At 40.8% G+C, this 22082-nt stretch overlaps 3 protein-coding genes across 3 annotated transcripts in view; 1 reads left to right on the top strand and 2 right to left on the bottom strand.

Annotated features, from left to right (window-relative positions):
• LOC125226714 (cyclin-G-associated kinase) overlaps positions 1 to 12560 on the top strand; it is a 40071-nt gene extending 27511 nt beyond the window's left edge. Inside the window, exons 11-19 of the mRNA XM_048130793.1 lie at positions 1074 to 1179; positions 2026 to 2183; positions 2902 to 3110; positions 7127 to 7419; positions 7723 to 7876; positions 8197 to 8389; positions 9665 to 9863; positions 10411 to 10572; positions 11198 to 12560. Of these exons, the coding sequence (XP_047986750.1) occupies positions 1074 to 1179; positions 2026 to 2183; positions 2902 to 3110; positions 7127 to 7419; positions 7723 to 7876; positions 8197 to 8389; positions 9665 to 9863; positions 10411 to 10572; positions 11198 to 11308 (1585 nt within the window). The 3' untranslated portion in view covers positions 11309 to 12560. The remainder of the gene's footprint in view (positions 1 to 1073; positions 1180 to 2025; positions 2184 to 2901; positions 3111 to 7126; positions 7420 to 7722; positions 7877 to 8196; positions 8390 to 9664; positions 9864 to 10410; positions 10573 to 11197) is intronic.
• A 1548-nt stretch (positions 12561 to 14108) lies between these two features.
• On the bottom strand, positions 14109 to 22012 carry LOC125226717 (pre-mRNA-splicing factor ISY1 homolog). The gene is given in 8 exon segments (XM_048130795.1): positions 14109 to 14369; positions 14588 to 14679; positions 15605 to 15754; positions 16361 to 16564; positions 19730 to 19847; positions 19850 to 19892; positions 21362 to 21384; positions 21842 to 22012. Coding segments are annotated over 8 exon segments (798 nt in total). The 5' UTR covers positions 21845 to 22012; the 3' UTR covers positions 14109 to 14204.
• On the bottom strand, positions 17004 to 19377 carry LOC125226716. Its single transcript, XM_048130794.1, has 2 exons — positions 17749 to 19377; positions 17004 to 17637 (listed from the first exon to the last, which is right to left on the bottom strand). The coding sequence occupies exons 1-2, from the start codon at positions 19259 to 19261 to the stop codon at positions 17054 to 17056; spliced, it is 2097 nt and encodes a 698-aa protein (XP_047986751.1). The 5' UTR covers positions 19262 to 19377; the 3' UTR covers positions 17004 to 17053.
• Positions 22013 to 22082: the final 70 nt, after the last annotated feature.

The raw sequence follows: 22082 nt of genomic DNA, 5'->3' as shown, positions 1-22082 counted from the left end.
AAAAAACGATTTTAAACTGAGACTCTTTTAGACGTGACGATATTTATTTACCTTATTACTTTTGAATACATTCATAGCACTGGCAATCTTTTTGTATCCGTATATGATTTCCAGTGTCAAAAACAAATGTCATTGGAGCAAATTTGGCGACACGTCCGCTCCGAACGAGCCCGATCGGGCGTCTGACTCAATAGAATCTGTTCGCAGTTTTGACGTTTGTATGGAAAATTTACGAAAGTTTATATTCAACATTGATTTTATTCGTTCTCTTTGTAAGGAAAAATATGAAAAGGTAATAATTCTGTAGTCCAGTTATCTAGCTTATAAAATAACATTATTTAAAAACTAAAACACGGTCGTACATATTCAAATTTATGAAGATGCCGACAGGGGCCGACCGCATTTTAGTTACAACTTTAAGTAAGTATGTATCTAAAATTGGAAGTGTTTCCTGATTTGTATTACACACTATTTTGCATACACATACTTAAAGTTTATAATTATCAAGAAAGCCTTTTGTTTGCCTAAAAGGTTTTCGAAGTAATTGCCATTTGATTAGAAGTATTTTTAGACAAATATTGATGTCGTTTAACTTCCATTTACTGTATTTTAGTAGCATGATAACACACATGTAAACTACTGAATTTTTAGTTTAGGATATAAGTAATGCGACAGCATCAATTTTAGTAGCCTAAAGTATACAAAATTGAGCTCAGCTCACTCAGACGTGAGCACTATTTGCGGGTTTTCTTAAACTAGCGTCAGGAAAAAAATCATAATTAATTCAGGGAGTAACTTTTCCTTGATGTTAACTACTGATTTTGTAGATAAGAATACGCGCTGTTTAAAACAAGTGCTTTTCTTATCAATAAGTATATACTGAAACTAAAACCGGACGTAGAAAACTACCAATTTTACGATTTTCTACTTTTTGATATTGACGGCCTCTTAAATGCATTTTTAACCGACTTCAAAAGGAGGAGGTTCTCAATTCGACTGAATGTTTTTTTTTTTTTTTACTGTTACTTTCCCAAACTAACAAAAGTACTTACAACATTAATCTAAATTTTCAGGGATGGTTGTAGACCATTTATAGAAGTATTCAACGAAGACCGGGTGCTGCTATCGACGCTGCAAGACTACGACAGGCTACACATGTACATGGCACAGGAAGGCAAGGTAACAAAACAAAACTGCGATAGAACGGATATTTCTACATGTCTGAGTTGCCACTTTATTATTATTGTAATATGTGTAATACTGTAACACAGGTCTAAACCTAGTTCAGACTCCAGTCTCTCACAAAGGATTTTCAACATCTTGTCTCACCTATTAAATTGTTAATTTAGTTAATTTTAGTGTAAAATTCGGAATCCTTTGTGAGCTAATAAATAAACATTTTTTTTTATTGAGAAAATACTTATTTTAGTTTTAGTATTTTCAATACTGTATTTCAGCCATTAAAATTAGGAAGACAAGCGTATTTGTATTTCTTTTCTAGACGAAACAATATTACGCCATCACTCACTCACTAAGCATTGAAGCAGCTATCATTACTATTAATAAATATAAGTTCTAAAGCGTTACTGAACTCGTTAAAATAAGCACCTTAGTTTTGTTATCAAAGTAGACCTGCAAATCACGCGAAGCCTAGCACATGATTGCCGCGAGATAGATGACATGTCTTCTTCTAACTGTATTAATAACATAAGGACTGGTAGTTCTTTCTCTCTCGATCTTTCGCACTAAGCGACATACTCATTGCATGCGACAATCATAGCTTTGACTGTAGTGAACATATGCCCTGTGGAGAGATGCTCAATGTAAACACTTTATAACATCTACTGTATGCATATTTCTTGTGAATAAACTTTCATTCATTCATTCTCTTTAATGATAATAAAGATAATGCGGGAGAGATGATGTCCTTCCATTCCTATGCTAGCCCGGCTATAACCCCGGTTTACCAATACAGTTATGTGGCCACTAATTGCACATTTCATCTCAATATTGCCTCTTTTGCAGGTGACATTACCACTAGACACGACCGTATGCGGCGATGTACTTGTCATAGCTTCCCACGCGCGGCAGCAACTGGGCCGAGTACACACAGTCCCCATGCTGTCAGTCTCCTTCCATACGGGCTTCCTGCAGCCCACGCAGCACGCCATCAAGTTCAGCAGGCAAGTGACACCCCACTACGTGACACAAGAGACAACCATGTGACATTACCACTAGACACTGCCGTCTGCGGCGACCGTCTGCGGCGAGCAACTGGGCCGAGTACTTGCTGTCAGTCTCCTTCCATACGCTTCCTGCAGCCCACGCAGCACGCCATCAAGTTCAGCAGGCAAGTGACACCCCACTACGTGACACAAGAGTACACACAGACACTCCGTCTGCGGCGACGTACTTGTCTAGTCAGTCCGAGTCCTCCCCATGCTGTCAGTCTCCTTCATATAAGACAACTACGGCAATGTGACTAAAAATATTCTCATAGAAAGGAAACATTCATACATTGACAAGCCATTTTCTGTCGTTATGGCATGCGCATATATTGCCTCCTCGCGCAATGACATTGGTGGCGATATCAATGATGGCGTGATGGGAAAATATGCAGATTGCAGGTATAATACGCGCAATATAGCGTGACAGTTTACGAAATCCTTAGCTCATCTAAAGTATTCTTCCTCGGTTCCTTATAGCTCGGACGGGACATGAGGTCGTTATTTTGTGTACCAGAATTCTCCATTCCGCACGGCTTTTGCAGTCCTAATAATGGGCGTCTGTTACCATTATTAATATGCCATTTAAATGCATCCATATTTATTTTGCGAGATTTGACGTTTTAAAGTTGTAAACGGTTAAGTAACTATAGATTAACGATTTTAATTATTTCAGAACCGAGATCGACGGCATAGAAGACACGACCCCAGTGAACGACCATTTCCCCTCAAACGTGTCCGTAGTGATCAGCCTCGTGGTCCAAAACGGGGAGCGCCGCAAACCCCGCTCCGACCCCTGGGAGGAGGACCATTCCTACCCCGTGCGGACACCAGATGTACTGTTCTCTACGACGTTAGAGCGAGACGAGACCGTCGACAACTTTGGTAAGAAAGAGACAACCTTATTCAAAGATTACTCCCAAGATACAGCTATCTATCTAGTGTTTCAAGACGGGGAGCGCCGCAAACCGCGCTCCGACCCCTGGGAGGAGGACCATTCTTACCCAGTGCGGACGCCAGATGTACTGTTCTCTACCACGCTAGAGCGAGACGAGACCGTCGACAACTTTGGTAAGAAAGAGACAACCTTATTCAAAGATTACTCCCAAGAGACAGCGTTTATTGCTAGATAATCGAGACATGTTTGTATTATTATTTTATTTGAATAACATTGATATGCTAGATATTTACAGGTCGATTCATGAGAGCTAGCATGAATGGAATGAACAAAACTTTGATTGTATGAGTGAGACCTGTATCGATATAGTAACTGTTCTGTCAGGCACATGGGTATCTTCATTAATTAATTCGTTCCAGCACTTGTGAATCGACCAGTATAGTGTTATTGCTCGAGCCTTATTGTATAATCATTTGGATCCGTAGGTTTCTTTGTAGGTACATCTGTCCGCGATTATTTCGATTAAGGTAAAGCGGGGCAATTCTCGACTGGGGGGCCATTGTAACTGATCTATTTGCTGTACGGTCCGGTTTTGGCTGACTGTACCTTACACATATTACTATTGTTTTTAAAGAAATTCTTGCAATGATTGTAGAATTGTTACACAGCGACCATAGCGTAGGTAGTAGTTACGAATATGTATGTATTTTACCTATATAAATATTTATACTGGGGAAACTTCATACGACCCACATAGCCAGTATCTCGACGCTATGGTCGGTAGGGTAAAAAGTACTTCCTTGCATTATCGCTAACAATTTTTTCCATTTTGCTTATACTTATTGCAAACGTAAACATATAAAAGGCAAGCAAAACAACGATCTTCTTACAGCACATTTAATGTAATAGTTATTACGGATGCAGGATACTCGCCGATGCCTACTTACTAATCCCTTCCCACTGAGCCACCAAAATTTACACTTCCTAGATATCGATTGCCGACCGATTATTCCGACCCCAATCCCTATTCTTATCCCCGTCCCTATCTCTATCTTTGTCCCCGTCCCCGTCCCCGTCCCCGTCCCCGTCCCCGTCCCCGTCCCGTCCCTGTCCCCGTCCCTCCCCTATCTCTATCCCCGTCCCCGTCCCCTATTTTTATCCCTATTTCTATCCCTTTCCCTTTACCTATTTCTTTCCCTATCCCTATCCCTATCCCTATCCCTACGCCTATCCCTATCCCTATCCCGTTCCTGTCCCTGTCCCTGACCCTGTCCCTGTCCATGTCCCTGTCCCTGTCCCTGTCTCTGTCCCTGTCCCTGTCCCTGTCCCTGTCCCTGGCCCTGTCCCTGTCCTTGCTCCTGTCAAATTATCATGCTAGGAGGTGAACTTTGAAAAATCCTTTCTTAGTGCTCCTCTAAGGAACTTCCGTGTCAATTTGAAATCTCTTGAACCAGAAGTAAAGATAAAAAATAAAGCTATACTTATGGCTATTTTGGATATTGTAACCCCATTGCACAACAACAGGGGAGAAAATTTCTTTTCCACCTCATTAGATTTAATTAAAATCGTTGTATTTATCGTGATCAGCGACCCGATAAACCATAAAAACGATACCCATATTGTATTTTTGACTTTACCTTCTTTGCACCCCTTTAGGGGTCAAATTTTCAAAAAACCTGAAACATGTATTTAGTCATATGTCTTTAGGAATCCTCCTGTGAAGTTTTGAATAAAATAGTCAAACTAATCTTGTTTCCCCATACAAACTTTGAACCCCCATTTCACCCTTTTAAGAGGAGAATTTTGAAAAATTCTTTCTTAGTGCTCTTCTACGCCATATAAGGAACCTATGTGCCAAATTTGAAATCTCTAGGACCAGCGGTTTCGGCTGTGTGTTGATATGTCAATCAGTCAGTCAATATCTTCTTTTATATATTTAAACCCCATTGCACCACAACAGGGGAGAAGGTATTTCACTTCCGCCTCGTTAGATTTTAAAAACGTTGTATTTATCGTGATCAGCGACCCGATAAACCATAAAAACGATACCCATATTGATTTTTTGACTTTATCACCCCCTTTTCACCCTTTTAGGGGTTAAATTTTCAAAAAACCTGAAACATGTATTCAGTCATATGTCTTAAGGAATCTTCCTGTGAAGTTTCGAATAAAATAGTTAAACTAATCTTGTTTCCCCATACAAACTTTGAACCCCCATTTGATCCCCTTAGGAGGTGAATTTTGGAAAATCCTTTCTTAGTGCTCCTCTACACTATATAAGGAACCTACGTGCCAAATTTGAAACCTCTAGGACCAGCGGTTTCGGCTGTGTGTTGATATGTCAATCAGTCAGTCAATATCTTCTTTTATATATTTTTTTGATATTTAAACCCCATTGCACCACAACAGGGTAGAAGGTATTTCACTTCCGCCTCGTTAGATTTTAAAAACGTTGTATTTATCGTGATCAGCGACCCGATAAACCATAAAAACGATATCCATATTGATTTTTTGACTTTATCACCCCCTTTTCACCCTTTTAGGGATTAAATTTTCAAAAAACCTGAAACACGTATTCAGTCATATGTCTTAAGGAATCTTCCTGTGAAGTTTCGAATAAAATAGTCAAACTAATTTTGTTTTCCCATACAAACTTTGAACCCCCATTTGACCCCCTTAAGAGGTGAATTTTGAAAAATCCTTTCTTAGTGCTCCTCTACACTATATAAGGAACCTACGTGCCAAATTTGAAATCTCTAGGACCAGCGGTTTCGGCTGTGCGTTGATATGTCAGTCAGTCAGTCAGTCAGTCAGTCAGCTTCTTCTTTTATATATTTAGATATTAATATTTTATGTAATAATTACGATACGTATGTTTATGCAGCTAACCTCGGACGCAACCCTACGGCTATACCGCCAACAAGTATGTCGTAGTGTGTGTTGTAGACACAGTTGTAGATATTAATACTTAATTTTATATGCACGTTTTGTATGTTTAACTAATTCATCGTTATTAATATTGTGTACTTTTTCTATATTTATATTTTTTATTTATTGTATTTATTTTATGTAATGTGATAAAGAGATTTTTTTTAATGTTATTTTATTAATTATTTTCAACGTATGTATAATCGTACAATAGAGAACACAAAGTGTCCGATGGTGATCAATTAGTGTTTTCGCTTCAAACGTTATTAACTTATTACAGTGTTTAAAAAAATATTGTCATGTAAATAAATAACAATTTTTGTTTTAACATTTTATTAGTCAATATTTTTTGCATTTGTTCTTTCACATATACGTAGTGTAGTGATCTACGCCATATGAGTCGAAATGATAGCTAATTAATATTAAAAAAAAACATAGAACGATATTTTATTATTTCTATTAAGGGGTGACAATACCCAACTGCGCAAAATTGATGTTACTTGCGCAGTTTTTAAGACAAACTGTTTAGTAAGGCAAGTAAATATGTTGTTGAATTATTCATTTAGTTGTCTCAAATTTATATATAATAAGTTTTTTTCAAAAATTTTATTTTTGGCACAAGTTTTTATCGCCGACTGTACCTTTCTTTCAACAGTCATCTATTGCTCTTCAAGACGTTTCTAAAAACCCCTTACTCGATGGGGTACGACGTTTCATGACAGAGTTCCTATGACCACCTTTCTGCTCCATCATCAAATCAGCTCCATGATACTATAATATTGCATTGCCACGTGATTTACATACATGTGTTCAAAATTTTAACTGAATCGGAAACCGGAAAGGGGGCAAAATTAGCTACTACGTTTTGACGCACACTAACATACCTACTAACGAAGCAAGTTGAATAAAAGCTTGTAAAAATATACATATCTAAAACACGAACCGTACTTTTCGTACCTAACCGCCCTCTTTTAGTGACATCGCGCTCTCACTTACACCCATACGAATAGACAGTGTACGCTAGCGTCGAGGCCATCGGGTGTCGTCAGCGTGTTAACGCGATCCGTTTGAACAGTGACAGCGGACTACCCGCAGCCGCCCGCAGGCGCCGCCCCGCCCCCGCGCCCCGCGCCGCCCTCGCCGCTCCCGCCCCGCCCGCCGCGCCCCGCGCCCGCGCCCGCGCCCGCCTCCGCCTCCGCCTCCGCGCCGCCGGACACCGCGGACTTCCTCAACTTATCCACGCCGAAACCTAAGGAGGAGAAAAAGCTAAAGAGCGATGACTCCTTCGACTTCTTTGGTATGATGGAGAAGCAGGATGACGCGTTTGGAGACTTCCTTGGGGGGAAGGCGGCCGCTGATAATCCGCAGGTACTTTTTACGCATAACTATACTTCTCGAAACGTCTTCCTCTCTCTTTGTTTCCAATGAGTGAATTTGATACTCTTCATATCGATCAATCTTTGATAAGCGAATAAACGACGACAAATTACATATCGTCATCCGTTCCGAGCCAAAAGTTCTAATTTGTCGCTTGCCAAAACTCTAACGAGTTATTCATATTGGAATACGTAAAAATCTTGTCTTCGTTGTAAGTTATTGACCGGAGCTACTTTAACACGAATGACCGCTCGATAGTTATAAAACAAAAAATAAATCAATCGCATTTTTCAGCCGTTCTCGTCGGACTCCATATTCGGTTCGATGCCAGCACCGGCGGCAGAGGCGCCACGGCCGGCTGCGGACCCCAACTTTGACCCGTTCGGCCTCAATGAACCTCTACCCAAACAGGAAAACCTGCTTACTCCGCAGCTAGTCAAAGAAGATGGTAAACTAATTTTCTGCTAGACTAATCTTTATTTACAGACATTGCTACGATTATATTCGAAACCTTTAAAATAAGACTAATGGTTTCTATCGGCAGCTCCACACACATTTCCTTTGAGAACTGGTCGAAAACCGACGGAAGTATAATGCGGACTATCATTGCCGCTCATAGGCCATTAAGTTCTCCACACGATCGGAATCACCCGCAATCATGGCCAACGATATAATAGAGCCATAAGATGCTAGAAGAGCTAATAGCGGTGTTAAAAATAGTCTTGGAACCTTATCATATTTTACACCTTTTTCTTGTATCTTCCGCAGTCCGATCTCAGAGCGTGCCTCTAGAGCAGACCGCGAAGGACCCATTCGCTGATCTGGGCCTGCTAGGGGCTAGCATCGGGAACGTATCAGCTACTGCGCAGGGTCCTACGCCGCGCGCGTCTCCCGCGCACACTCCGCATACACCGCAGCACGCGACCCCTGCGCGGTCACCGCAACATCAGCCCGACTACAGGTATGTCTCACCCGGGGTTGTTAGAGGCTAGTATTGGTAACGTATTGGCATCCGCGCAGGGCGCTACGCCTCGCGCGTCGCCCGCGCACACGCCGCACACACCGCAGCACGCGACCCCTGCGCGGTCACCGCAACATCAGCCCGACTACAGGTATGTCTCACCTTGGGTTGTTAGAGGCTAGTATTGGTAACGTATCAGCATCCGCGCAGGGCGCCCCGCCGCGCGCGTCTCCCGCGCACACTCCTCATACACCGCAGCACGCGACCCCTGCGCGGTCACCGCAACATCAGCCCGACTACAGGTATGTCTCACCTTGGGTTGTTAGAGGCTAGTATTGGTAACGTATCGGCATCCGCGCAGGGCGCCATTCCGCGCGCGTCTCCCGCGCACACTCCTCATACACCGCAGCACGCGACCCCTGCGCGGTCACCGCAACATCAGCCCGACTACAGGTATGTCTCACCTTGGGTTGTTAGAGGCTAGTATTGGTAACGTATCGGCATCCGCGCAGGGCGCCACGCCGCGCGGCTCGCCCGCGCACACACACCGCAGCACGCGACCCCTGCGCGGTAACCGCTACACCAGCTCAACTACAGGTATGTCACAACTGGATGACTGGAGGCTAGTATTTGGTAACACCCGCACGACCCGCGCAGGGTCCCACGCCCCGCGCGTCTCCCGCGCACACTCCTCATACACCGCAGCACGCGACCCCTGCGCGGTCACCGCAACATCAGCCCGACTACAGGTATGTCTCACCCGGGGTTGTTAGAGGCTAGTATTGGTAACGTATCGGCATCCGCGCAGGGCGCCATTCCGCGCGCGTTTCCCGCGCACACTCCTCATACACCGCAGCACGCGACCCCTGCGCGGTCACCGCTACACCAGCTCAACTACAGGTATTTCACAACTGGATGACTGGAGGCTAGTATTGGTATCAGCATCCGCGCAGGGCGCCACGCCGCGCGCCTCACCGGCGCTCGAACCGCAGCACGCGACCTTTGCACGGGCACCACAACACCAACCCGACTACCGTCCATATCGTAGTTATCTCTTGCGTTTCGTTTGCCAAGGATCATTAACGATTTGCATCTTGTGTACGCTTATTATGATTCTGACAACGGTTCAAAATCCACACATTGCTAAAATTGATAAAAGATCTACATAGATTTGTAATGTTGTATGTTTTCAATAAGGTCCTTTATATGTGAAATTTCAACAGAAATTCTCGTTAAAGGGTCCCTATTGCACTAAACTACAATTACTCTTTCCAGTCGAACACACTTCGAGCCAGCGAAAACGCCAATGGACGACAAACCCAAGAAACCGGCCGACGTGTTTGGAGACCTGCTGGGAAGCCAGGGCTACGAGTTCGCGGCCAAAAAGGACTCCGGCCCGCGGACTATGAACGCCATGCGTAAGGAGGAAATGGTCAAGGAAATGGACCCGGAGAAGATTAAGATACTTGACTGGGTGAGTGGTGGCATTAAATATTTATTTGTGTGTTCTTTCCTTATATCGGAACCATGGGGCCCCGGACCTTTGGGAGGCGTACAAGGGGCCGGGGCCAACAGCGCAGGCCGCAGACCCTTTAGAACATTTATATTTAAAAGCAAGGGATACACGTGGCGAATACTATCCCCGAGTTATTTATATTACAACTTTATATGTATTCTATGTTCTTACTTTCATCCCATTCTCTACTCGTTCATTCGTGACTCGCTTTTGAGAAGCGATATGTATAAACGAGGGACGGGAAACTGTCTTTAACTTAGCTAGCAAATAGTGAACGAACGCTAACATGTGGGTAGCTGTGCCTGTTTTGTTTTGGTGTTTTCGAATTAACGGTTACAGGTTTTTGCACAAATGAAATTCGTGTTCGAACGGACCGGATGGATGGCACCGGAACCAACAAACAGGCACGTTCGCCAAGCGTTTGCGTGCCATGTTCAGTATTTGGCATGTGTTTAGTGTTTGAAGCGAAGCCGACAAAAACTGATCGCTTCCTCTCTCTTTTCAGACGGAAGGAAAGAAGGCTAACATTCGCGCACTACTATGCTCCCTGCACACAGTGGTGTGGGAGGACTGCCGCTGGACACGCGTAGACATGTCCCAACTAGTGTCGCCTGCAGACGTCAAGCGCAACTACCGCAAGGCGTGCCTCGCCGTACATCCCGATAAGGTACCTACCTATGCTAGTTGTTTTTCATCGATGATACTTGCGCTGGCTCAGCGACCCAAAGCGGATCTTGGCTCCGACACCATAGTTATCTTTAGGTTTTTTAATAAATGTAAACAAAACCTACCCACATAAGGCCCCTTAAATCAATTGAGGGTAAACGAAAACATTACACGATCAATTAAGGAGGTTTATTACAAGTCACTTAGTGACTGGTCTGCTTGGTTCTGTATTTGGTTGGTTAAACTAAAAATGTTGTAACTGCCCGAAAATGTACAAACTATTTGTTTACATTATTTTAAATACCTAAAAGATACACATTTTTCCATTCGCTCCTGTCCTGGGCGATCTGATGCAATGGACATAATGAATGCAGTCACTTCATGGTCTTTGAAGGTAGTACGCTCTTTTCTTTAAGGTATGCCGACAACTTTGCGCTACATCACGTCCCTGGCGCCATTTTTCGCTTGGTGTTTCCCTCGTTTGATTCTTGTAGTGAAAAGAAAACATGACTTTTTTAGATAGCATATCTATGCGCCTTTATATCAGCCTAACAGTTAGCATTATACCCAACCCGATTAATATTTTAGTTATTCACTGCAACATGGACAAATTGTTTATTTTTCAGCAAATGGGCACGGACAATGAGAACATCGCGAAAATGATCTTCATGGAGCTCAACAACGCCTGGAGCGATTTCGAAAACGACGCCAAGCAGCAGAATCTCTTCCAGTCTTAATTCCTAGAACTTTCTCACCAAATTAGGCGTGTGATACACTAGCGTTTCTGTTCGTTTTCTTGACGTTTCCACCCAAAGTTACACGGCGCGGACGTGTCCGACAACTGTCTCTAGTGTGTAAGAGGTGGATCCGATATTTGACTAAAGAATATTGTAGCTGGGGTGGATAAGGGTCACCTGTAAGGCATGCCGGATTTTTAAAAGTACATAAACACTAAAGGAAGTGATAAATACTCTACAAGCATTTACTGTTATACTTTAAATAACACACCCATGGGAGTTATAAATTTATAATCATAAGAGAGACCCGAAAATATATACGTATCCATACAAAACGTTGAGCTTGTATTACTGCAGTTTTCGTAAGTGTAGTATACATTGAAAGAATAAAAAGACTGCCGTCTTTTTCGCGACATTTTTAGAAACAAGACTTAGAACTGAAGTTTTTTTATGGAACGTCACAAGTAGATTTTGGACGTTAGTAATTTGCATGCCACATTCTTCCTGATTTTACTCAGATAGACAACAATATATTCATAAATGTGCTTTAATGTTCAAAGTTAAAATAATAGCTAAAAAAATCACAGTACGTTTGTAGCGTTAGCAGCTCAAAATGTTGCTGAAAAAACTAAATAAAATAATGTATATTCGGAAATGTGGGTATATACAACGTCTTACGGATGTTATAAGATATTTTTTTCAAACAGCATTTCAGCAACTACTTTAATAAACGAACTAAATAAAAAATGTTAAATGTTCAGGGTTTAACACTGTAGTGAGAACAATTTGTGCGTTGTAACGAATAGCTCAATCAATAGAGTTCTATCATATCCGCCATAAAATTCGGTTTCGTATGCGGTAAAGGAATAGTGTGTATGGCCTGATTGCACGATCATATTGGAAACAATTGAAGCTCATACAAGTGCCCTGAGTGGACGCAGAATAGCAAGCACGCGGGCGAGCCCGCCCCGCCGACCGAGGGCCCACTAAAGGCGTAGGTAATACAAATGATTACGTATCCGTTATATTATATCATTCCTCTATCTATGCCATCTATCATATGCTATAATCTGTGCCATCGAGATGCACATTTGAGGTTCTTATTTGCTTGAAGGCAAAAAAATTATCATCATTGGGACACAGTATAATAAAGAGTAATATCGTACAGTATGGCCACTCCCGCTCCCCTCTGAAAGTGCCGCCCACCTCATCTCGATTACCTCAGTTATCGCCTGTCAAAAACGCGAACAGTTGACCTGTCATATTTTACTCATACAAGCATAGTACGCGTTCACGTACACGAGCTTAGAATGTGTGCTAGGAACGCGCCTCTTTCATATATTTGATCGCCAGTGTCCGAGTTGTGATTGGGTTCTTAACTCCGAACGAAAGTTTCTATTGAACATAGGAATACTCATGTGATTTGTGGAAATAGTTTAAAACAATACCCAACATAATACGGGATATCTGAATTTTACGATGAAACAGTGTTCGAAAGTACTTTCTGAAATGCTGCGCGCCTACAACGGCTTAGCTTGTTAGCTTTACGATGCTGGATATAAATATTTACTTATTTAGTAGCAAGTGCAATAATTCAGTGTACAGTTCGCTATGAGGTTTGTCAATTAGGATTACATGCTCGCAGTTAAAAATAATGAACAATTACGAGAAAAAAAAACGCATAGATGATACAGAAATAGAGCTAATTCAATTCTAGATGTCGATGGTCGGTGTTTAAGTACTGTTGCGATGTTTATGGCAGAAACCATTTTATGATAATTATTTGTCAGAATTCAGTTATTTATACTCTGGCACAGCGACTTTGTCAGTAGGAAAAGGTGGCAAATGTCAAACTTGGCTCGAAGAGAATTTGATTTTTGCGACTGCTTCTACTGAGAAGTGTGGCGTGTTAAAACTGTTAAACCATAAATGAGCGCTTTCGAGCAACGAACAGATTTAGAACTATGTTCACGAAAAAGGCAATACGAAGTTTTTTACATGTCTAGCTTTTGAAGGTTTCTTCTGCAGCTTATTTGCTTGCACCGAAAATAGCAATATAAAATTAATAAAGATTATGTTATATGTAACTAAGATTGGTTATGTAAAAAAACTCCAATGTTATACTGTGGTACTTATTAGGCTTATAAGAATTCTGGTTAGGTGTGTTGTACATTCCTAATTTAATTTCGTGATTATATTTTATAGGATTATCTTAGTTTGCAAGATACTTGTATGACTATAATTGCATGCACCCGATACAATAAAATTTATTTGTGGTGCAAGATTTGATGCTGATTGATATGGTTTGTACGATCTGTTTTGCTTTATTACAGTATGCTGATAAATAAATATAATGTTCCTTTTAGTATTTTAATTTCAAGCATATGCTCTTGTTATTTCTATGATTATAATAGGCTAGTTTCCTAGTAGTCAAATCAGCTTCTTTTTATGAACTGTCAAAGCGATTTGCTAATTAATATGTATTACCAAATTAGATACTATGAAATACTGAGGAGTGAGGTCAGACGTCACGGTCAACATTTACTTTAAATCTTTCTCTTTGACTTATTAAATATAAATTATGTTTAAACATAACTGCTGTCCATATATTTCTTCTAATTAGGTGGTACTATATTTCGTGCACTGCATAAAACATTTTAATTATAGGAAACTAGCCTATATTTATATTTGAGCCAGTGAGTACAATCGCACGAAAGTGTGTTTGAAATGTATATTTTGCTTAGTAATTATAATAGCTACGTGCGATTCATAATAAAGTTGTTCAAATGAAAAGAAATGATTATGGAATAAATTTTGTTTTATTTCTTTCAGTCCTCTCATTCTCATCCACAATTTACACTTAAAATAATTAAATCGAAGTATTAGACTAGTGTTGTCAGCTGGTTTCCATTTTAACGTCGAGGCAGCCGTATCGTTCTAGAAGTTCCTGTTTCTTCTTTCTGAGTAGAGCTTCCTCTATGTCCTTCTGTGAGGGCACAGCCACGTGAGAGGTGATGATCTGTGGCTCAGCGTCATCATCGTCCACTCGTTTATCGTCGGGCTGTAGAAAAATAATGGGTTTTAACACCTTGAACGTAACACAAATGTCATAACCCGAGGGTTAACCCTCCATTTTCGTTGGTGCAAGTGGCCCGTAGGGTGGTTAATTTAAAAATATGTAATATCGCACGCAGACGTTTCTGCATGATAAAAAACAAACAGTTGATAAATGCACGCGCATCCTAAACATTATGATTTGACTTGAAACTGGTAACTTACATCTTCTGGGTAAATGTTTTCTTCTTCAGGCACGTCCTGGTCCTTGTTCTCTTCCTTGTTCCTCTTCCACTCGTCGACAGCTCGCGCTATGGCTGTAACAATAACGCTCATGTTAATTTACGAGTTGGTTAAGAGTTTTGCGTAGTGATGTGCAAGTTGCGGAAACTTTCCAAAAAATTCTTAAATTTCTTGAAATATTTACGAAACTTTCACGAAAAATAAAGGGAATTTAAATTTATGAAATGAAAAGTTTCCATCCATACAATTGTCCATACAAAGTATGGAAAGTTACCCAAGTATGGAAAGTTACCGAAGTTTTCCTATGTGAAAATTTCAGAATTTTGGAAAGTTTCGGTCGGCACATCAGTAGTTTTGCGTGTGAAGGTGGTACTGAGAACAGCCATCTGCATTAGATACTTACCTAAAACCCGTTTGACCAATAGAACGGAATCAGTAGGCGCCCATCGTCGTCCCGGTGCCCTTTTTTTACCCGCAGACGCGGTGCCTTTTTTACCCGCGACTAGTTAAAGTCGGTGTCGACGTCTCGCATGAAGTCAGCAACAGGTCTCTCACGCCTATATCATGTAGGTTAGTCAAGAGTCACCCCACCTTCTTTCTCCGCCTCCCTCTCTAGTGGGATCAGCAGGCAGTCGTCCCCCGGTAGCCGTAGTACTCGACGTCTCGCATGAAGTCAGCAGTGATTCCCTCAAAAGACAGTATGTAGGTTAGTCAAGAGTTCCTCACCTTCTTTCTCCACCTCCCTAGAGGGATCAGTAGGCCGTCGTCATCGTCCCGGTAACCCTAGTAGTCGTCGTCTCGCATGTAGCCAGCAGCAGGTCTCTCACTATAGCATGTAGGGTAATCAAGAGTTCCCCACCTTCTTTCTCCGCCTCGCGCTCTAGAGGGATCAGTAGGCCGTCGTCGTCGTCCCGGTAGCCGTAGTACTCGACGTCTCGCATGAAGCCAGCAGCAGTTTTCTCACCACTATAGCATGTAGGTTAGTCAAGAGTTCCTCACCTTCTTTCTCCGCCTCCCGCTCTAGAGGGATCAGTAGACCGTCGTCGTCGTCCCGGTAGCCGTAGTAGTCAGCATCGACGTCTCGCATGAGGTCGGCGCGCGTGCGCCGCGGCGGCGGCGGCGGCTCCTGCTCGAATAGTTCTCTCACGCCTGTAAAATGTGGGTAAGTTAACAATATTCAGGGCCAGTTGCATCAACCACATTTGACAGACACATCATAGTCACGCAGCAGGTATCTAAGGAACTTCCCATGCAATAAAATTTAACGGTCGCTTTAACGGTGTCAGTTTGATTCAGCCGGCCCTTAATAATAGTAATACGAAAGGTTATATGTTATAGGTTATAATCAATAAAAGCAAGAAATGCATGGGTGTGACACTGCCGGTGTTGACAATTATTACAAAATGTGGCAATAAGAATTAAAAGAGATGATACCGTTAAACGGTTAAACCCCATCCAACTGGCATTTCCTCGAAACACGAAAAAGGCATGCTTGAGCATGCTCAAAGAAGAATTAATCGTCACCCAACCCAGTAGGCAAAATGGAGGGTTAAAATAAGTCTTTCATTTATTAGCATATTATTACCTGGCAGATAATTAGCAGCGCCAAAGTACTTGTACCTACCCCCGATTGCCGGGTACTTCCCGTCCATCCTGGTCGAACATTCTCGGCCCTTGACTTTATCTGTACCTCTCAGTGACGCATCAGTTACAGGGCGCCCAAGCTCAATGAGGATGAGTTTATCAGAGTGTTACCTGGCAGATCCTTAGCGGCTCCGAAGTACTTGTACCCCCGATTGCCGGGCACCTCCCGTCCATCTTGGTCGAGCATCCTGGGCCCGACGCGCGCGTGGTCCGGCCCGCCGAGTGACTTGATCTGCACCTCCCAGTGGCGCTTCTCGCGCATCAGCTTGTTGATCTCGTCGTTCAGATCGCGGATCCGGAACTCGCCTAGACCGGCTGAACAAGAAAGAAATTTAGTATTCGGAAACTTAAGAGGTAGAAAGCGAACCGGAGACCACATTTTGCCAGCCGACATAAAATTGATAACGCAATATGCCAAGAAATACCCATCTTATGCCAATAGGGTAATGAATGCCACTTATTAGTGCTACTAATAATATACAATTACTGTTGGCTAGCTATTGGCTGATTGAGTTGGTGCATGTTGCACCTCTTTCGTAAATAGGTAGATATCGTATCATGGAAGCGACACGACACTGCGATAGGGGCATCTAAAATGTATCGTAGTGTCTAAGGTTCTCACGAAAATTTGATGCACAAGCATTTATTGTAATGGCGTTAGAGTGCGAGTTCAAATATTATTGAGCGCCTTGGCAACTAATAGGCGTAGAACAAGAAGAGTGGAGGTAAAGGAGGGAAAATAGGTAAAAACTTGTTTAAGCGTGGTATGTAGATTTGTATGTATATTGAATTGATTAAACCATTTTATTTAGCTTTTTTTGCCTTCTTAGACTTGGCTGCTTTCCCACCGGCTTTCTTGCCCTTATCGCCTTTTTTGCTTTTATTTTTCTTTTTGTCCTTCAGTTTACTTTTGCTCACTTGTTGAGAGACATTGTTATTTTCGACGGGCTCGGACCCGGGAGCTTTTGGAGTCACTAGTTCAATTTCTAGGTCGGTCTTTTTGTCTTTGGTTTCTAGTTTTTTCCCAATTTTGAGGATAAAAACGTCTTTTTGCGAGTGCAATCTTTTCTCCATGTCCACCGGTACAGAGCAGTTGGTCGGCGTAACATTTATAACTTTTCTGTTCTTTTTATTATCGTACGTTTTGACCGGGGTGTCGATGGAGTATTTAAGGTTGGATGTGTAGGTGTTGTCGGTCTTGCGGACGTCGGAAGGCAGCTGGAACTGTATCTGGTCTCCCGTGTTGTAAGCGTTCTCTTCGCACTCACAAAGCTCCTGAATTTTCTCGTATCTTCCAACTCGTTCCACTTTCGTACTTTTTGGTACTCGTATTTTCAACTCGTTGTCGTTCATTTTTGTAAATATTTCATCGTATCTCGGCATACCACCTAAAAAGTAATAAATATAGTAAATGTATTTATTTACCTAAATACAGATTTATGCTGATACTTTAGTACTTAATTCGTTAAAAATATATTTTAAGGGAATTTAATAGTTACCTATATTATTATGATCCATATAACCACCCATGTATTTCCGAGATGATAATGAAGAAATCTCTGACATTGGACTAGCACTTCTAGTCAGAGGTCTGCAGCTGTTTTTACCGAGAACATCTTCATCTAATAATACTTTCCCTTGCTCATCCATTTCTACTTTTTGGCAAGAATACATCGTCATGCCGTTGCCCTCCTTCAGCAAGCGTGAGGTTCCTTTGGGCGTCGGCGAAGCAGAAAACGCCGTCGTGATCTCTTTGCCCAGGAAGGACATTCGCACGGACACCTCTATTATACCAATAGCATCGTTATCTTCGCTATCGCTGCACACTATATAAAACTGGTTTTTAAGCATCGGAGTGGAGGTCGTGCAAATAATAGTGTCTTTTGGCTGTTCATCTGTCCACTTCTGACATAGTTCTTCCCTCAAACTCAAGAATTCTTTGGTGTAATCCATCTTAGATGTTCCTATTTTAGTTACACAGTGTGAGCACGGAGGTTGCTTGTTCAAATCTAAAACGATTTCGAAGTCCTTGATGGCACAAATTTTGTCGTACGTCATGGCAAACATGACAGATTTCCCAATGTTTATTTTGAAAAAGTCTTCAACACAGCCGTTTGTATTCGAGTCGTATAATATTATAGGATGTTTGCCCAGAAAATGTGCAGATATGACGAGATTATTGCAGTCCATATCGAAACAATCACATTTCATTTGAATTTTGTTAATTATGATTTCCAATAGAAAGAGATGATAAGGGAAATCGGTCACGTCTTCCACGTACTGTCCAAACCCGACATCCGTACGGCAGATGTCCTCGGACAAATGCTTGATAGATTGCCTCAGAGTATTGGCCTCGTCTGTAAGTATTTTACTCATCTCTGCAATTTTATCTATATTCGTGTCTAAAGCGGAAGAATGTGAACCAGTTGTTTGCAAAGCCAGTTTTTTCACCGAGTCATTTAACTCCTCGATATGTTTACTAATACGTTGCCCTTGTGGTCCAAGGTTGGCAATCGTATCTTTTGTTTCATCTTTGCCTGGCATTTTTTGACTTGCGTTTGAAAGTTTGTTTTTTATGATATCATGAGACATTTGTTTCGTGGGTGATTGCGTCCTACTGCCCCTTACAGGTGAACCTCGAAGGGAGACACGAGGCGATATCTGTGAGCCTTTTTTCGGCGATGAAATAGATGGTTGTCGACTTCCAACTAAAGAGTTTCGTTTAGGTTCCGATGGCACGACGGGCTCTCGCTGAATACTAGGTTGTCGTTGAATGCTGGGCTGCCTCGGAGGACTTGGTGGTCTTTGAATGCTCGGTTGTTTCGTAGGGCTCGGTCCTCGCTGTATGCTTGACTCTCGGCGAATGCTCGGCTCTCGTTGAGGGCTCGGGCCTCGTTGTATGCTGGGTTCTCTTTGAGGGCTCGGTTCTAGCTGAATGCTCGGTTCTCGAAAACTAAGTTCTTTTGGAGAAGCTCGTGTGGGAGACGGGACCCTTTCCGAAACATTGTCCATTGTACGCGGGGCTTTGTGGCAACTGTTTTACTTTTAATTTTGACTATTTAACTGTGAATTTATTACATCCTAAAACTTTTATATTTTAGAGAAAATGTTTGACAAAAATTGCATGGCCTACTAGATTATGTTTTATTTCCTTGAATATAGTACAAGTACCTACAGTACAATTCGTATAATTGTTTTGTAAACTCAAACAAGAGGTTACATAACATTTACCCTGTGTAAGGTTGATGCACTCCGAAGCCATTCGCGCCCACTCCCTTATTGTATCTTTTCTAACATGATGATATGATGAATGGCTACATATTGTTCTGGATCTGCGCGATCTTTTAGCAATCTCACAGAAAATCTGTAGTCACCGATTTTTGCTCTGTAAACAAAGGTAAGATAAGGCCGAATTTCGCCCTACACCCCTATTGGATTTTTCCTAAAATGATGACAATAACACATGATATGGCTACCTACCGTTCTGTATCTGCGCGACCTTCTTAGCAATCTCTCGGACGATCTGCAACCGCCACTTCTCGGCCTGCGGGAGGTCGGTGCACTCGGATGCGAGGTAGGGGCGGCGCTCGCGCTGCCCCCCGTCTCCTGGACCTGTGCGGCGCGCCAGCGCGCCAACGTCGTCCTGGCAGACGCGCAATGTTAATAAACACATTGACAAATATCGGTGCAAGGTATCAAGAACTTGGTAAATTCATCGTAAGGATAGATTAAAACTGAACCATATGATATTGTCTCAATATTGTCTTGTGTAAAGAGTTCAAAACGTCGGGATGAATATTAAATTCATTATACGCGATTTAATCCGTTTCCATAGTTTTATTTCATGAACCATATGAATAATAAGTTCAAATTTAATTAAAAAAATATTTCGAAGCTCTTCATTTTTTTTGGGATCAATGAGGGCAGCTAGTGTGTATTAAATTTACTAAATCCTGTGGTGATTTCCGAAAATTGTGTTAACGCCATCCTCGTCCAGACCTCTTGATCTCAAATTAATGTAGATTATGGATGTAAATGCTTAATTATGGCTGGAAAAGTCAAACAATATGATTTTTCATATACTTTTTCATGGTGGTTGATTCCATTCTTATCTTATATCAATAGTAAGGGTCAACTTTTAATAAAGTTCTAAAAGTTACAAAGAAAATCTTTTCAGTACATAATATGGGCTACTTAATCACATTAGTGACATTAGTGTGAGACATAGTACTTTATGTGCCATTCCCATAATAGAAACTTCAAAGGGCCATATGTACTGAAAAATGCTATACTGTATGTACAAGTGCTTAGAGGAAATACTAATTATGCTACTTTTCGCATTTGGATTATAAATAATGCACTTTTATATAAAAAATATGACAATTATTTCTTTCCATTATATTAATCCAGATTACGCAACTAAATTAAATGTACCCATGTTAGGGTGATGCATATTTTATCAATGTTAAAAAGTTCTATGTCTCACCCCCTCAAATTATTCTCTGGTACTAAAAAATAATTTTAATTTTTAGTTACATTTTAGGGGTCGCTACCACACGTTGAAAAGTTTGATTCTTCATACAAAATGATTTATTTTTTTTTTGTTTTTATGATTTTTATGACGAATCATTGTATTCGAGTACCTAAAATTTGATATAACATTACAGTTTAATTTTTTTTTTATGCATAAAATTCGTGTTTTAGGTGTTTTTAACACTGATTTTAGTGGATTTTATTGACTTGTACCAACAGTACAGGAATAAAAATTATTAAAAATCAAACGAAATTATTCTTAATATCAAATATCCTCAAAAATAACTTTAAATACCTTCATCCATTGTTTTAGACAGAAAAAACTAAAAAAATATATATATCAAAAAAATCATTTTGTATGAAAAATTAAAATTTTCATTGTGTGATAGCACCTCAAAAATTTAACAAAATATTCTAAAAAAAATTACAATGATTTTTTAGTACCAGAGAACAATTTGAAAGGGTATGACATAGAACTTTTTAATTTTGATAAAATATGCATCACCCTAACCCATGTCACTCTAAAAATATATTAACCCGAGCACAGTCATAACAAATGAAGTTATTTAGGTTACTTACATTGCCTTCTCAGCATTTCGAGCCTGTAAAAAAAAACAGACAAAATATTTTATCTCATCAATTATTTATGGCAATAGTCTCTTGACATGTTTGCTATTAAGTGTTATATAGCATCAGTCATACCTACTTATTTACATTGGGTTGAATAGATCTGGTGCTAGAGTGAAAGTGTTGACTATAATTATGATCTTTTACAATACTTTTAGTTAATGGTCTCATCTCATAAACCCTTTCGCAAGACATATCGTATGGAATATCCATTTTATACAGAGAAAAACTGGTGGTTTGAGTCATATTGGAGATGGCTGAAGTAAATGATGGTAGTGTATAAAAATTGTAAAAATGCTACGCCAGTATTACGAAATGTGGTGCATTATACAAAACAATAATATGAAATTTGTCTTGCTACAGAATAAGGTTTGTGCAGGTGCAAAAGAATACAACTGTATACGAATAAATAATATTTTTAGGTTAACTTACCATTTTTGAAAATTGTGGTCAAATAGTGATTAATAATATATCTCCAGTGATTGATGTACACAATATATTATACCTATGAATGTAACTTTACTTAACAGGCATAATATTATTTTTATATCAATAATTTTCACTGTTTTCACTACACACAAACGGGCGACTAAAGCGGCTGTGTTTGCGATGTCAAATTGTCAATTCAATTGTCACAATATCATACATCCATCGACTTACAATAGGGACTGAG

Source organism: Leguminivora glycinivorella, chromosome 5 (genome assembly GCF_023078275.1).
Source record: "Leguminivora glycinivorella isolate SPB_JAAS2020 chromosome 5, LegGlyc_1.1, whole genome shotgun sequence".
NCBI classification, from domain to species: domain Eukaryota; kingdom Metazoa; phylum Arthropoda; class Insecta; order Lepidoptera; family Tortricidae; genus Leguminivora; species Leguminivora glycinivorella.
This window is presented reverse-complemented; position numbering and strand designations above follow the sequence as displayed.